The sequence below is a fragment of the Diadema antillarum genome, unplaced genomic scaffold, assembly GCF_040938485.1.
Source record: "Diadema antillarum isolate AM-2024a unplaced genomic scaffold, OU_Dant_1.0 seq00000357_RagTag, whole genome shotgun sequence".
In the NCBI taxonomy this organism is placed as follows: Eukaryota; Metazoa; Echinodermata; class Echinoidea; order Diadematoida; family Diadematidae; genus Diadema; species Diadema antillarum.
Genome location: NW_027271363.1, coordinates 612,089 through 630,775, shown reverse-complemented (window position 1 = coordinate 630,775; position 18,687 = coordinate 612,089). Strand labels below are relative to the sequence as shown.

Below are 18,687 nucleotides of genomic sequence, written 5' to 3'. Positions count from 1 at the left end.
GTGCAAAGAGATAGATATCAGCCTTTCAACCACAGTTGTTCTATATGTTGTTACTTCTTCTTCTTCTTCTTCTTCTTCTTCTGCTTCTACTTCTTCTTTCTCTCCTCCTTTTCTTCCTTCTTTTACTTCTCTTTCTCTCCCTCCTCCTTCGTCATCATCATATCATTAACACCACCTTCTTCTTCTTCTTCTTCTTCTTCTTCTTCTTCTTCTTCTCTTCCTCCTCAATACTAGAGTAATATGTGACATATAACCTCGCCATTAAAGACAAGTGAGATTATAGACAATTTTTTTCTCCTTTTCTTTCATAGCCGTTCTTTTCTTCTCCCTTATTATGACTCACTTATAAGTATTCCCATTGTTTCTGCATTCCCTTCCCTATATGTACAGTATTTGAAGATACAAGATAGTTTCTAATAATTCCTCCATTTCTCCTTCATTTACCACAACACTGAAAAAGAATATAGCTTTCTGATTGGCTGATTGCCGATCATGTGACATGTAATTAAAAGCACTATTGCACATTGTCTCTGTCAGCCGTGCAATTTTGTGCGAGCAAAAATGGATATCGCATAGCTGACGTCACCAATAGCCATTTAATAACCCCATGTTAAACTCACGATTGACTCAAAGTCTTTGTGCCATTGCACGGCTCTGATGTCCGAATAAACAAACACTTGCCGCGCGCACTCAAAAATTACAAGTGCACTTTATATACAAGCGCGTATTTTGGAAGTCAGGTTTGTAAACAATTTTAACTAATGAGTTTTGTGTCTATTATCTGTACCTACAATGTACGTACAATGTACATGTACATGGTTGACTGTGACTGTGCTACTTTAATAGTCCCCTTTCAAGGAAAATGGTCGTCATTTCAGTGCTTGATTCAAGAACCTGTGTGGACCACATCTGTTGACGTCCAAGGTGTTGTATGAAACAAATAATGTGCATTACTTGTGCGATGGAACAAGACTTATAATGTAGCTCTCACTACCATTCATTGTATACTGGCTCCTAACTATGTATTCATCACACACTGCATGGTTCGTCATCTGGATTGTTTGCACTGGAAAAATAATGCTGGCCCTAAGGGAAAAACTTCACACGTCGTACTGTCCATAAAGACATTAATATGTAATACAGGGCTCGACACTAACGGTGGCCCGGTGGCCCGGGGCCACCAAAAATGAAAGTCGGGCCACCAAATTTCAAAAAAGGGCAAATTTGGTGGCCCGCCTCGGGCCACAAATTTTTTTTGAAAAGTATGTCAATAAATTCGTAACTTTTTGCGCTGGAAATTAGCAGTTAAATTTGTTTAAAGAATGGATGAAAAGGACTGAATGAGTGCCTGAGAGTGAGTGTTGCAAGTTTGTCGAAGTTTATTCTTACTATCATAAAACTTGAATATTTGACTCATAAAAAAAGGACTTTTAATGTTTTTTATTGGGTTTTTTTCGGGACACCAAATTTTTCTCTCGGGCCACCAAAAATTTGAAATTTAGGATTTTGGTGGCCCCATCGGGCCACCAAACAAAAAAGTTAGTGTCGAGCCTTGTGTAATATAAGAGACTTTACTTTTCTTGCTCTTCTCCTGACATATCATCACCTCCTTTCACATTTATATTGCTTTTAAACTGCTTAGGTTTATAAGCTTCTAAGGCATGCATTTTTCACCTTCTGAGTGTTATTCAAAGTTGAATCATCCGCCTCCATATCAAATGGCTTGCCACTGTATCCCCCCCCCCCCACACACACACACACATGCACAGACAATAATATATTAATAGGCTTGCGTTCTATAAGTTGTATTCTGCACTGTCAAACTACTTTCTCAAAAAAGAAAGATAATGCTCTTACCAGCACAGACCTCCTCATTTAAAGCAAATAAAGGACAAAGGCGCCTACACGAATCCCGGTGCGGAAATAAGTTTACCTACGGCACCTTTTAAGAGATTACAATGTTATTCCACACACAACCACAAAGGTCAGCTACTTTATTCATTCATCTTTTCTCTTTTTTTTTTTTTTTTTGGGTACTTTTTCTCCACACCCCCTCTGGCAGATTTTATCATAACTCTCGGTACCAAGACAACAGCTTTATATAACCTTGCAGTATAACAAGTTGCAAGCAAATGCAACATTTACATTTTGGTGAATCAATTCCTTGGCTTCGCAAATTATACCCCCCAAAAAAAGAAATGAAGAAATGCACCTTAAGACACAAAGGAATACCTCATGATTATGGTGATACAGCTATTCCCTAAAAGGTGTTTTGAGGAGGAGTTGGGCAGATACCAGTTTAAACCTCCAAAGTGTAATCCACAGCCTACGGAATACATTTATGACAGCTATGACAATTGCTACAACGTGCATTGTACGTGGCATTTCCATTTTTGAAAAAGTCTAAATATGAATCTTAGTCCGTAAGGAATACATGTATATACACTGTATATACAATGTACACTTTAAACAAATATGTCTAGTGAGCAAAACCATAGCCTGCATAGTACACATTATTAATGTGTACTATGCAGGCTATGGTTTTAAAGCCATGACAACTGCCACATCATTCTATTTTTGTTTTGCATGCAGCATCTGTTAATTCAAAATTTAATACTTTCTATTAAGTACAGAGAAAACTTATTGTATGCCATGTTGATCCTTAGAGCCTATACAGTGTGGCACTACATCAATTAAAAGATTTCATTGAAAACTTTTAATTGTAGATTATTTTTGTGTGTAAAAGCTGCTGAAATCTGTTTCAATATCCACAAGCAGTGGGCAAGTTGAGTAAATGAAGAGTTTGTTTGCAAAAACCGATAAGTCCATATTTGCCAAATGGAGATATTTGCGATTAAAGGTCAAGAAAAATAAAGAGAATAATAACAAAATGTTTGCTTCTTTTGACCATAACTTCAAAAACGTACCTTTATATGTAGTGACCAATATATGATTTAAAAGGTATCATTTTGTACTTTATGACAGAGACCGTCCTTCAAAATCTTCAAAAATGGACTTATCGGTTTTTGCGAACAAACTCTTCAAATATTGGTCATTTTGCCTCTGATGAAGATTTTGCAGTAACAAATGAAATCAGTGTGCACAGTAATCCCATGTACTCATCCTAGGAGTTGACTTGAACCTTTCAAAATGTTTTTGTTTTATCTACACTGTATTTGTCTAGTAAGCTTGCTCTATTCAGGATCTATGTAAAAAGAAAAACAGAAAATCTGCCTTCAAAGCAATCAATATTAAAAGGCAACCTTTAGTAAATGCCTCGAAATACGTACCCTATCATCAATAAAACCCAACTGGTGGTTTAAAGACATGCAGAATGTCTTTGGTGTTTGCTTACAATATCATAATCACCATCTTGATACAAAGTAATGTATATACATAGTCTTTGTTTGCTTGTTGTTGTTGTTTTTTCAAAGTTCACAGTAAGAATGGTGATCTATAGTGCCAAATAAAATCAATACAGTCTGTGCCATTCTACTTTCAAAGTGACAATGTGTACACAAAACAACATGTACGTGTACTCAGCATACTACGTTCAGCATACAATATTACAAGTCATCGCATGTAAAGAGGGAATCACATGTAATTCTAAAGAGCCCTCTTTTCACCTTCAGAACAAGCATGCAGGGATAAAAAAGGAAAGGAGTGAAAAAAATCAATGGCTTCGACAAAAGAGGTTCTTGTTTGAGCCGTGGTTTGGCGTGTTACTGTTGACAGGTTACCCGATGTTGGCTTTTAAGAGACTGCAACAGCTCTGAATACTCAGATTCAAGGGAGAACAGAAACTATAGAGGAACTACATGTAGGATGGAGTAGAATGGATAAGAGGCATGCCACATTAGACATGGGAGGCGGGGGAAAAGGGGTTAGATGCAGCGTGAACGAGATGATCTGTCAAACTACCGACATGGAAGTTTCCAATCCCACAAATTATACCGTGAAATCCATAGCAGCTCTTTGAGTGCTTAAATTCACAAATTTACTATACAAAGTACAGATGTAGCTAAACGAGTGGCTCCTCATTAAAGCATTCGGCATTTAGCTATATATTGTTCTGCCTTGACTCAAGTCAATGATATCAAGAAAGTAGCATGCAAAGATTTGTTCTTCTGCTTTTAAAGGGTGTGTACAGTTCTGGTCGAGGTGAGGATAGCTTTTAACGTTTTGCGAGATATTCAAAAACCACTCTATGAGATGTCAAAGAGCATGCAATTCTAAGGGGCATCAAAAGTTTATTTGATGAAAATCGGTTTTGAAATGGCTGAGATATCCAAAAATAAGGTGAAACAAAGAGATCCTAATAAAAGGCGTGGGCCTGTCGCCTTTAGTTATTATCACTTTTTTGGATAAATCAGCAATTTGAAAACCAATTCTCATCAAATAAACATTGAATCCTTCTTAAAATTACATGCTCTTTCATATTTCATATCATAGAGGTTTCTCATTATCTCATTTAGGAATGTTCAAAACATGAATCCCCACCTCAACCAGTAGTACTGTGCAGTCCCTTTAATAGAAAATTAGTCATTCCTGGTCACAGTTCTATCGCCCACCTACAAAATCAGAGGGGGGGGGGGGAGAAGGATATGTTTGAAAGATTTTTGTCAAATTGAATTAAACTTATCATAATCATTCATTCCTTCTCAGCTCATATGATGGTAAAATTAAGAATGCTAAAAGAAACCTATTAACAAACACAACAGATTCATTTAACCACTAAGATGCATGGCAGCTATCTGCTTCAACTACAAAGTTTGATAGGCAAATGTCTCCCGTAATATTCTTTGTGGTTGTGAAGATGACGGCAGTAAACTTGTTTAAGAAAGAAATGCTATTAATGTGATTGGGGGACAAACGATGACACACACATACATTTCGTAGATTTCATTTTGAGGAGAACGGAATAAAACCAGAGGTGCACTGGCAATAAAGCCTAAAAAGACAAATTTGATGTGCAAAATTAAATGAACAAAAGGAACTTCTTGTATGAAGGATAAGAAAGAATTAGAAGGGGAGAGAGAAAGAGAGAAGGAAAAGAATGAGCCGCTCCCATTTAGAATATGAAGCAGGACAAGAATAGCACCAGGAAGAAAAATGCGTATGACATTTACCAGTTCAGATATGATCTAGCGTCGGTAAGAACAGGAAACACCTGCAAATAGGCATCAATTTTATCTGCTTCTGTCAGTTTGGATGATGAAAAGCGTGAGGAAGGTGTTTTCTGACAGTGAGAATTTTTCAACAGGATAAAAACTGACCTGACCTGCTTTTAAACTTCAGAGAAAAAATAATGGATTTGATAGGAAAGAAGTGTTAATGTCAACATAGATGTACACCAATGCTGAAAAGTATTCTTAAAGTTGTATAAAGTGGCCTCCAGTTTTAACCCGTTGAGGACGGTTTGATTTTGCTACAAGACGCATTTCCCATAGACACCTGCCCGAGTATACTCGGGACTCGTCCTCAACGGGTTAAGAAAGAATATATTAATGGTGATGAGAAAAGATGTTCTAAAATGGATAGAAATCAGTATCTGTATATAACTGACTTATCTTAATACAGGGTAGATTGAGTTCTTCTATCACATCCGGCATGGTGTTAAAGTTAGCTAGTGAAGAATACACTTTTACAAATGTAGGCAGTTAACGAGACCCTTTTTAACCCGGTGAGGATAATCTGATCTTGCTTTTAACATACATTTCTCATAGACACGATCCCGAGTATACTCGGGACTCATCCTCAACGGGTTAAACCAAGCAAATACTTTTATGCAAAGCCCTGTCATCGCATCCACAAATATTGCAATCTACGATCCATTATTTGTTCCATTGAGGTCTTTCTTTTTTTCTCAGCCTTGCTTCCACTTCATATTTTCCTACGGTACACTGTACATGTATGTTCCATCTTATCATAGAAGACGAACCATCACTCTTCGCTTCCAAATAGGGAAAGTTTTCCCAGCTGCCGACTCTCACTTGGGCACACACTGTAAGGTACACAAACATCGCTGATACACGTTGTACTCCCAATCGCTTGAAACGCTGCAGAAGCATGCTCATACCAATATCAATCTATTACAGATATTAAAGGTATATCAGGACTCGACAATACTGATAACTGTTTTCTCTGGTGGCACCTCTGGGCTAATGACTTATTTTAACCCGTTTCATTCTGAATTCTGAAATGCCAATAGACTTAACACACAGGCCACCAGGTTCCCGTACGGAATGGGTTAATTCAATGAATTTTTGGTGGCCTGAAAAATATAGTGTATTGGCCCTATTACAATAAAAAGAAACAAAACAATGTACTGTATTTTGAATCCAATGTACAGTGTTTGTATTTACATAATCAGGCCACAAAAGATAGCCCCAACCATGTTGGAAATTTGGTGGCCCGACATCAATTTCTGGTGTCCCCGTGTCAGCACTAAGGAGATGGCTGGTAACTGATCAGTGGGAATCACTGGGAATGCTGGGGGATGATTGTTCCAATCCTTGTGGGATTCATTTAAGGGTACATTATATATCTATTGTTGTGTGAAACTTGTTTGCTTCAGAATGGTCTCATATTCAAGTAATGTGCAGTTTAATGTCTCCAGGTAAGCGTGCCTGTACAGTGATGGGGCATTAAACTGCACATCACTTGACTATGAGACCGTTCTGAAGCAAATAATTTTCACACAACAGTAGATATATAATGTACTCTTAAATGAATCCCACAAGGATTGGAACAATCATCCCCCAGCATTCCCACTGATTCCCACTGATCAGTTACTGTACTAGCCATCCCCTTTAAGCCCTGTATCTGAGTCATACATCCTTATTAACAAAGTGCGTCAGATGATTGTAGGATTATTACATACATACAATAAAACACCACATACACACAGCATTACATAGCAACATTTTTTTAAGGTCTTTCTGTGGTGATCTAAAATCGATGTTATAATCGATCGATATCGATATCATAACCAGACTGACAAATTCAGCTTGATCACAAAGGTTTGTTCAATTTGCTCATCATGAAAATTCAAAGCCAGAAACCATACAATAAGTACATGTGTTTTTAAAATCGATGTAAGGTCATGTAAGGTCTCTGAAGGAGGACTTTGGTCAAATTGTTGTTCAAATGCTTTTGGGGGAATTCTATTAACCCCTTTAATTGATAACTTTGTTTGTTTGGTTGCCTTTTGTCACATTGTCATGTTATATTGTTCACATTATTGTCACATTTTCATGTATGCAGGTTTTCTTGAGTGAAAACATGAATTTTTTGGTGAAAACATAATTCGATTTGGGCAGTTTGAAAATTCCCCTCGTGTCTCATTTGCAAGGCAGACACATGTAATGTATTATTGCTTTATACGTCAATATCAGTGAATGACCACAAAGTAAATAATCTGACAGGTCTCCAATCTTATAAAAAACATGCAATGAATCACCATCGCAGACTTTGCAACAAGTTCACAGAGGCAAATCTAACCCTCTATGTTTAACTTCTCAAGCTTTTTCATGTAATCAGCATTCAGTATTCCACCCAAACCTGACCATCTTGTAGATGATCACGCCTACTTGGGTGTAACTATATGTGTCTCAGTCCAAGTGGCAGGTCATTTTGACACAAGAGGGATTAGGGGGACAAGGTAATCTGTATTACCTGACAACTGGTTTCTAGACATCAGTGCTAATTGGCCAAAAAAGCCTTCCAAGGAGTTTGCCAATCAGTGAACATACATGTACAAAATACAGTAAGGCTTAATACTGCACAGAACTACATGTACCAGTGATATCAAAGGGATGGGTTGAGATGGGGCTTGATGTTTCCAACATTTTTTGATGATTATATTTTGAGACAACGAGATATCTCTTCTGAAATATAAAAAACATATAATTCTAAAAGGGATTCAAAGTTTCTTTGATGAAAATCGGTTTGGAAAATAGCTGAGATGTCCAAAATAAAGTGGTCCCGCCTTTTATTAGGGCCCATCTTTTACTAGGACCCAACTTTAAAGATCACAGTGTTTTACTTTGTTTTTGTATATCTCAGCCATCTCAGAACTGATTTTAACAAAACAAACTTTGAGTTCCACTTTGACTTTATCTCTTTAACATTTCATGAAGTGGTTTCTCAGTATCTTGCAAAAAGTTCGAAGCTGAATTCTCACCTCAACCAATACTATTACCATCCCTTTAAAGCTAAGCAAACTTTGGCTCCAATTCCATCCCTCTACTTACCTCGTCGCATAACCATCCTGCGAAGTCGGTCTGGTTGTCATGCCCAATTCTAATCTTGTAGATTTCACCGATGTTGCCAACTTGCAGCTGTTCATTAAAGAGAAGAATATGGGGAGTAACAGTTAGCAACAGTTCACTCAAGATGGTTGAAACAAAGGTGTAATAACGATAAAATGAATCTTAAATTAATTTTGTTTCAACAATTCAGTCAGAAACAAACTTATGTAAAAAGTTATTCCTGTGTGGAATGACCTTTTTTTTTAAATACAAATTTTAAAGTTCATTCTGATTCTACTAAAAAGACACCTTTCAATACTTCAATAATTATCAAAAACATAAGTATACATTCTTGAAAATTAGGAAATTGAGGGAAATGCACCCTATATAATGTGTATGTAAATGTCTAATTATTGTTTTACAATGGTAAGAATGATTTTTATCATGTTTATATGTACATGCCCTGTATTCACCTTTTTGTCAGTTGTGTCCTGGGCTTTGTGTGTGTGTGTGTGAGGGTGTGTGTGTGTACGTGTCTGTGTGTGTGTGTGTTTTGTAAATTTGCTTCTTTTGTTAGATTTCAATATTCAAGGCAAAGTGATAAAATATAATTTTCATGCTTAGGAGTAACGGATGTTCATAAAATAGTCATGAATCTGGGTTTATCCCCTTCTCAATTTGTGGGTCACAGAATATTATTGATGAGTGCATTGAATAAAAAACATATATTTCTCTTTGTTCTGCTTCGTGCTTGCCTAATGCTTGCTACCTTTTCTGAAGCAAGACTTTCATCTTCACTGTACATGCCCAATGTGCACTATCGTAGATCTCCCTGGTACATTGTATTTAATGCATTCCCATAAACATTTCAAGCCTCGCTCAAGTTTCCAGCTGTTGTAATGCTTCATATATGACCATCTTTGGCACAAGGAAACAAATTCAATACACATGGCTACATGTAAATTCCTGAATATATACACAAATTAAATAAATTTTATAGTGCAATTTGTTGCTTTAATCTGTATTCCAAAGGGCTATTGCACATTGTGTACATGTACATATCAGTCCACCTTTTTTGTTCTTTTATTTTCAATATATGGCATCTTTCTCTCTCTCTCTCTCTCTCTCTCTCTTTGCTGATCTTTTCTCTCTTTTAGTGGGGAAAACGCCCCTTTGGTAAACTCAAATTCTCACAATTACGTTGGGATGGTGTAATGTTCTTCCGGTTTTTTGTCGTCTCCGTACATGCTAAAACAATTTCAATATATCAAACGCGTGAATGAGGAAATACTATTAGATTACGGCGCTACCGCACAAACACAGTCAGACGTGAAACAAATGCATTAGGCGTAAAGATTGTCAGGTTCTCAGCTCTCTCATGATGCAAATTTGACATTGATCGGACACAAAAGACGTGGAATTGCTGGCTCATGTTGGCACGCAGGCGGCGCGGCGCCATGTTCAATTTTGCACGCCATGCATAGCAATGAGGTGCTACATCATCTGACAGTGGGATAGCAACACTTCATATCATCAATAAAGAAGGAAACTAGACTCGGGTCTAGCCATGGCTGTTATCATACAAGAATGACAACATCACCAGTACATCAATACACTCTGTGACTGCACCAAATACCACGCTCCAATGCACAATCATCTACATGTTGTATAATCACGACACAAATTGATAGATCATTGTATGATCTATGCTCCCCTGGAATTGAATCCTGCAGGCTCTTCTATTCAAAAAAAATAATAATAATAATGACAATAATGATAATAATAGAAATAATAATAATAATAATAATAATGATGATGATAATTTATACATAAATAAAACTAATAGATAGAATGACTTTGTTGTCGTGCCTATTAAATAAAAACACATACACGTTGCATTCAAACTTCAAATCTTGCATTTACCGTGAGGAGGCAGTAATCAACTGACATTGAGTATTATTAAACAAGCCCCCCCCCATTTCGTTCTTGTTGCTGCTGCTGCTGCTGTTGCTGCTGTTGTTCTTGTTATTGTTGTGGTTTGATAATTTACCAAGTTGTATTGTTTTGCAAATGCCGAATAGATAATGATTATAACAATGATGATACGAGTGTACACTGGTTGCAGGGAAGTAGCAAGATCTGGACTTATCTTCATCTTTTAAAAAAAAGAGAGAGAGAGAGAGAGAGAGCACAGAAGTGAAGAACAGAATTGAGAAAACACCTGTTTCTGCTATCCCTCAGAATGTATGCAGCAAATTTAGAAAAAAAAAACATATTTTTGCAGTTAGTTCATTTTTTTATCACTCATTGGATAGAAGTCAATCATTTTCATACTTCCAGCAGAATGTCATAACGGCTCATTTCTGCTACATCTTTTAACCTGTTGAGGATGATATGATTTTGCTACAACATGCATTTCCCATAGATACCTGCCAGAGTATACTCGGGACTCGTCCTCAACGGGTTAAGAACTGTCACAAGAAGAGTGTGCTTTAAAAATGTCTGTCACACAAAGGATGAACCTGATAACAGGCAACTTCCCAACAAAACCCTTTCTGTACCAATTAGTCTAATGTACTCATTTTTTACAGACATACAACTTACAGACAGGAAATTAATGTGGAAAGCGGGGGATTAATGTCAAATATTAACCAGCTGAGGACGAGTCCCGAGTATACATGTAGTCGGGCAAGTGTCTATGGGAAATGTGTGCTGTAGCAAAAGCAGCCATCCTCAATGGGTTAAAGGGTGTGTAGAGTTCTGGTCGAGGTGAGGAGTTAGCTTTCGACGTTTTGCGAGATATTCAGAAACCCCTCTATGAGATGTCAAAGAGCATGCAATTCTATGGGGCATCAAAAGTTTATTTGATGAAAATCAGTTTTGAAATGGCTGAGATATCCAAAAACAAGGTGAAACAAAGAGATCCTAATAACACGCGTGGCCTGTCGCCTGTTATCATTATCACTTTTTTTGGATATCTCAGCCATCTGAAAACCTATTTTCATCAAATAAATATTGAATCCTTCTTAAAATTACATGCTCATTCATATTTCATTAGAGGTTTCTCATTATCTCATTTAGGAATGTTCAAAACATGAACCCCCACCTCAACCAGTACTGTACAGTCCCTTTAACAGGAGTGGTACATGTACATGTACATGTACACTGTAGTTCTCCTGTTTTTATTGGTTAGATGATTTTCAGGTGAGCTCCATTTTGTGATTAAAATCCAGAGATATACACCTGTAACCTCCTTTCTTTCTCTCTTCCTTATTTTAATACTTTTCTGTTATCAAAACTAGAAATGTTGCTATGGCGACTGGTATGCCCCCCCCCCCTTATACTGTATGGTTCTCCCAATAGGTCTAGAGCATGTTTTGACAATGTGAGATGACAGTTTCACATAATTGGCAAATAATTGAAATGACATGTTTGTCACAAAGTCAAGTTTTTACTTTTCTTGAACTAGGTTTCATTTGGATGAATGGTTTAAAAAATGAGTGTTCAAGAGAGCAACTGTTGGGGAATTTGAGCATTTTTACTCGACCTTTGATCCTTGCCCTTTGACCCCATGGCCCACAAAACATTTGCAAATAATCAATGACTGGCATCATCCATTTTCATGACAACACGCTGAGCTGTTTTCAAAACAGACACTTCCATCAGCTTTCGAATGCAATCTGGTACGTGGTGGTTTGTCACAGAAATGCGGGCCATGATGATGTCTGTGAGCTAGACTAAACCCCTGAGAGCTCTGCAAACCCCGGCATAATCAGTAATTTGCCATGCATGCAGTAAAACAAGGAGGTTTTTGCAATCAATTTTCACTCTCACATCTCCCCCCCCCCAAACTTTCCACATCAATCCTATTACCGAGCTGTCAAATCAGACAATAGTGAAATGCCTTGCATCAATCATGACCTCCATCACCAGGCAAACGACATCCCGCGATGAAACGACATCCCGCGATTAATGAGTGATCACGCCTTCTCTTTCCGTCGTCAGCGTCAACCAATACTTGCCAGCTGGTTGACAGCAAGAAACATATCTCCCGTATGGGTCTTCCCATGAAAATGACACCGTCAAATTATACACCGGGCATTTATTTAAATTTTTGGATGAGCGGGATTTAATCACACCTCATGTCCATGCATGAAACCAGAGTTCTTCCGTTTTGGATCACAATTGATTTCCTCGGCAAATGTTAGAGGGCGATCATATTCTGGCTCAATACGCCTAATCTCCATCATTAACGTGATAATGAATTCATGTCGCAGGCAAGCGCTCAAGCCTGTCCGGCAATGCGCCCTCACGTAGAAAGCTTTACTTGTGGCGTTTTATGAGATGTCAGTGGCATTTGGCGCAAAATCAATTTAAAGGTACAATTAACCATTTGCAGTGAAACAAAAACCCAGCATTAGTGTTTAATAATAGTTCTAAAATGTGAGTCTGGAATAGAAACAACCACTGTAAAAAATTTGAATCCGTATAATTGATGTTAAGTATTGATAACTACACAAAATGTGAACAATAGTTAAAATAAAAATGTTTTCAGATTAAACTTTCTACAGTTATGGTTTTAAATGAGAAAAATACTGATAAAACTTTATATTATAGATTTTTTATTGCAAAAAATTTACATGGTAGGATGTTTCTTGATACAACAGACCTACCTATATGCATCAAATATGATATCTTTAACATTTTTAATCACTGTTCTCAAAGGTAAACAGGACCTTTAACTGTAATAAGCTTTCATGATAATAGACATTATCTGTCACAAGCCAAATTGCATTCAGTAAAATTTGCATTTAAAGAACCTTGGTGAAAAGGAAATAACAAATCAAGCATCACTCCATTATGAAACTACAACTTATGTATAATGCTATTTTACTGTGACTGATTATCAGAGCTGTCTCAGTATGCAATTACAAGAGTAGAGGAATCTCCAACCCAAACTTTGTGTTATTGCAATATATATGTTGATTCATACGTGCATTGCAAAAAATTTTGGTTCACATCTGAACTACTGTTACAGTGGAATTCTCCGTGCTCAACCAGATTAAATGCACTTTGCATGTCTTTGATAATGCTGAATGAACATATAAAACAGTAGAACAATAATTACATCTAAAACAAGCAAAAAAAAAAAGTTATTTGACTGCGCTGATTTCATGTCCACAGTGCCAAAATCATGCAACAAGAATACCATGCATGAAATGATATGTATGTATGAAAACTGTGTAAATGTGAATCAAGGCTGCCACAAGAAAAACAAAAAATAATACAACTAAACTGTATGGTGTAGCTCAGTCGGTAGAGCACCGGGCTAGCAATCCGGAGGTCTCGGGTTTGAATCCCGATGGAATGCCATTTTCTTCACTCATTTTTCCACTGTATAGACATTGGCGAGTTTACTGACCAGTGTAAAAACATTTATTGAAAAGAAACCAAAAAAAATTATATGTAGGACTCAAGGAATTACAGTGCAGCTATTCCATCCACAGCTGTGCACATACTCACTGCATTTCAACATGTAAACTGTACTTAAAGGCATACTTTTAATACCATTTGCAGATGAAACAAAAACCCAGCAGCAGTGCTTTAAAATAGTTCTAAAATGTGAAGTAGGGATATAAACAACCAATCATGCTGTAAAAATTTGAATCAGTAAAATTGATGTTAAGTATTGTTAAATATACAAAATGTGAACAATAGTTATAATAAAAATATTTCCGGACTAAACTGTCTACAGTTACGGTTTATTGAGAAAAATGCAGATATCTCCATATATTTTAGGCTTTATCGCGAAAATCTTATATGATAGGATGTTTTGTGGTACAACAGACATACACATATATTGACATATCAAATGTCTTGGATATCTTGAAAAATTTTTAAATCACTGTTCCCAAAGGTAAACAGGACCTTAAAACATGCACACATCAGTTGATGCTACACGTACAAGTCCATGTATATCGGACAAGACGTTATAAATCCTTTGAAGTGGACATTGGGAAGGATCTTTGTTTTAAATAAGATAATACAACAAATTTTAACGACAGTATAAAATACTGGACAGATGTCAATGAAATTTGTGTCTTCCAAAATATAGAGCAATGTATGCATCTGCTGGTTTCATGCCTACTAATATGAAAGGCAGATAATGTTAAAACAGTACTAGTTTATTATAAAGGCAAAATGCATTGCAGGACTACTAATTAGTCTTTAAAGGACAAGTTCACCTTCATTAACATAAGGATTGAGAGAATGTAGCAATATTAGTAGAACACATCATTGAAAGTTTGACAAAAATCGGACAATCCGTTCAAAAGTTATGAATTTTTGAAGTTTTTGTGCAGTAACCGCTGGATGAGAAGACTACTGCAGTGTGCGAATAACTTAGATGTCACATGCGTACAACAATGTAAGGAAAATATAAAGAGAATTTCACAAAATTTCATTTTTTGAAAAAAGTACACATTCCCCCGACTCGTTACCGACAAATGTTATGGGTGATATTATTCCCCCTGCCTTTAGAAAGAGGAAAGTCAAGTGATATTTTATTATGCGAAAAAAGTGAAAATATGTTGAATTTTCTTTACATTTTCTTTTTACTGTTGTATGCATATGACTCACAAGCTGTAGTAGTCTCCTCATCCAGCGGTTCCAACACAAAAATTTTAAAAATTCATAACTTTTGCATCGATTGTCCAATTTTCCTCAAACTTTCACTGATGTGTTCTACTAATATTGCTGCATTCTCTCAATCCTTATGTTTATGAAGGTGAACTTGTCCTTTAACAAACAAGTGGCCTTCTACAGTTTGTACATATAGGGCCGAATTCACGAAGGTGGTACAAATGAAACCATGCTTTAAACCATGGACAAAAACCATGGAGCGCCAAGTGTCGCACATAATATTTCGTTACAAAATTGGTCATTTCGTCAAGAAAATGACCGTTTCATTAACTGAATTATCAATTCGTGCACAAAATGTTCATTTAGTTACAAAATGTTGTAATTTTGTTTACAAAATAATCATTTCATCGACGAAATGACTGATTCCGTAATGAAATATTCCATGCAACACTTGGCGCTCCACGGTTTTTGTCCATGGTTTAAACCATGGTTTCATTTGTACCACCTTCGTGAATTCGGGCCATAGTGTACACAGGTACTCTCTGAAATCACCTTCAAATGCATCATGAGAATATATTGGGATGAAAGTGAGTTTGCTATTAAATGCTCTACAAGAATACTCTAAAAGATTACATTCCTCTTGAGTTTGACAAATTTTCTCTCCTTTAACTTTTCTTTAAATGGTGAATGAAATAATCATACAATGCGTAGTACATGTACTGGCAAGACATAGATGCTACACCTTTTTTATGTGGATGTCTAGTGCATTCACACACACATCGATTTCAAGGATGATTTTCTTTTCCTAGATGCCACTGAAAGTAGGGCAAAATTTTGTTAAATCTTCGGCTGAAATCAAAACCTACTGTCCTTTTTATTCTTTCTGTTATTTCCTTTATCATATTCAGGCTAATAGATGTATTTTATTATAAATGCCTTTATTCCGGTTGCCAGACGACAACACACAGAAAACTGATTCTTTAGATGCAGCGCAGGCAAGTTTCCCGCCAGTAATTGCTTGACGAAAATAGGCAGAGAAGAAAAAAATGCAGAAATGAATGTCTCTTCAGAAATGCTCTTATTACAGTCTGTGGCATTTGACTTCAATCAGATTCTGCCACAGGCTCATACAAATTGCAGGAATAACCACATACATATAAGATAAGATAACCCCCTCCCCCCCCCCACCACATACACATACACACACACACACACACACACACACACACACACACACACACACACACACACCAACACACTGCTCAACAATTGCACAATATCTATGGCAAAGTTGGTCATTGGAATGCGACATGTTGCTTCAAACATTTCTTTAAAGGAGCAGAACATGCGATATTGTACTACACATCAGTTGCGAAAACTAGTTCATACAAATGAGATGGCAAAGCAGAAGAAATCAAAGCCCTTGCCATGAAATGATTCTGACCTTAAAAAAAGAAACATTTTCTGTGTGATTTCAACTGCGAAATTTGACAACTCCCTCTCCAATTAGCGACATACCATTTGAGGGTTAGAAGAGGGCTACCTTTAATTTCCGAAATTGAATACAAGGTAATGATTGTATGCCCACACTTTACTGTGTCTCCATAGAGTGAAAAAGAAATTCCTCTTTTTTCCCCCTTCTCTTCTACATGTCGTTTTATCTTTAGTAATCTGGTGGGCTAGTAACTGCTCTGCTCTCCATTTTTAGTGCTTGGTCAAATGCATCTGCAATCTTCTATACACTAGCCAGATGAAAGGGGAAAGATAATAGCATAAAACTCTCCAAATCGACTTACAAACATGTGTGTTGTGTTAACCATTAGAATTCTCCTGAGACACATATCAACTCTGTCAATGTAAACGCGCACTCACCTCTTGTTAACTTCATTCTTCTTTTCTCCTCCTCAATCTCTTCCTCCTCTTCTTCTTCTCTCTATCCCTGTCATCTCCTTCTATCTATCTTAATTTTCATCTTTTCATAAATCCCTTGTATCATACATGTACATCTACATAGCTGTATGTTGTATCTGTACGTCTTTGCATCAGTTTGTCTGTGCATCTGTGTGTGTGTGTCTGTCAGTATGTCTCCTCCTCCTCTCTCTCTCTCTCATTTCAGCATGTTTGTGTGTGCTGCTTTGTGCTCGGACAAAAGTTGTTGTGATCTTTAAAACACCCTCCGCATCGACGGGAAAGCGGGTTGCAAGGACATCCTCCAACGCCTTCTATTCATGTTCCATGTCATCATATCACAACAAACTCAAGTACATGTTTTCGTTGAACAATAAACAAAGCTACTAGATGCCTCTCAAAGGAATTCACAGAAGCTTTGCTGCATTAACCTGTTCCTTTCGCAATTCTCGGAGAACCTTCAATGCTCACAAAGAAGATTCTTTGTGCTGGTTGACTTAGAATGGACAGGTTGGTAATGAGCCTGTGCGAAAGCAGTCAAGCCCCTCCCCACAGTCAATTGCATGTGGCATTGAACAATGCAAAATATTGATTGGACATGGGATTTAATGGAGTATGTGCAGGGCTCACAAACCCTTTTCTTTATACACAAAGGCCCGAATTCATGAAGGTGGTACAAATAAAACCATGGTTTAAACCATGGACAAAAACCATGGAGCGCCAAGTGTCGCATGGAATATTTAGTTACAAAATTGGTCATTTCATCGACAAAATGACCGTTTCGTTAACGGAATTATCATTTCGTGGACGAAATGTTCATTTAGTTACAAAATGTTGTCATTTCGTTACAAAATAATCATTTCATCGACGAAATGACTGATTTCGCAACGAAATATTCCATGCGATACTTGGTGCTCCATGGTTTTTGTCCATGGTTTAAGACATGGTTTCATTTGTACTACCTTCGTGAATTCAGGCCTATAAAGGGCACACACATGGGATCAGCAAAAGTCAAAATCTTGTGAGCTCAGTTTTGATTGCAATGTCTTCACACAAGTCTTAGAGCAAAAAAAGTGCATTTCTACGTTAGAAAAAGTAAATTGGACAAAAGATGCACAAAATGTTAATACAAAAAAGAATCTATATATTGATAGAAGTAAGTGTAATATTTTGATCAAAGTCATTCTTCTGGTCAGCATATCTAAATACAAACAGACATAAATTCAGACGATGAATGCAGACACTCTTGTCTACATTTTGGGAACCTGGTGTACCTGGTTCAAGTATGATGAGTTGAAATTACGGCAACCAGGTATAGCATGTTTCTGTAAGGAATGGGTTATTACAAAACAAAGAGAGAGAGAGAGAGAGAGAGAGAAGGAAATAATACTCACGTTAAACTCATCCTCATTTCCTGCCTCAAATCGTCCATCCCCGCTGCCCAGCACAATATCCTCTGACTTTCCTTTGTCGCCGTAAACAGTGATGGACACCGTGGCATCAGTGCCTGCCGCCGGGTTGTCATCGGTAACCACCCAGGCACGCCACTTGCCACCTGCAAAATCACACAAGAAATACCAGATACGTGTATGAGCAGAGCACGCTTCTTTTGGGAATGAAGTTATGAAAATTATATTCAGAAGATAGTAGTAATCCACTGCACTTGCACTCTGCACACTTTTCCTGCAGTGAATTTATCAATTTATTTTCCATGCTGTGCATAAGCTACACCTGTACACATCGAACACTGGATAGTTTTACTAAAACTATTTTTATAACTTTGTACATAAAACTATACATATTATGAGCCTGAGGTACTAGGCTATGAGTTGTCATGTGATTTCACTAGCATTCAGGCATAATCTTTCTCCCTCTAGAAGGTACA

At 37.1% G+C, this 18,687-nt stretch overlaps 1 protein-coding gene across 1 annotated transcript in view; it reads right to left on the bottom strand.

Moving 5' to 3' along the window:
* The window catches only part of LOC139731105 (uncharacterized), a 159,613-nt gene that overhangs the window by 96,672 nt on the left and 44,254 nt on the right, over window positions 1-18,687 (bottom strand). Inside the window, exons 5-6 of the mRNA XM_071641985.1 lie at window positions 18,197-18,357; window positions 8,256-8,342 (exon numbers count right to left, since the gene is read on the bottom strand). Of these exons, the coding sequence (XP_071498086.1) occupies window positions 8,256-8,342; window positions 18,197-18,357 (248 nt within the window). The remainder of the gene's footprint in view (window positions 1-8,255; window positions 8,343-18,196; window positions 18,358-18,687) is intronic.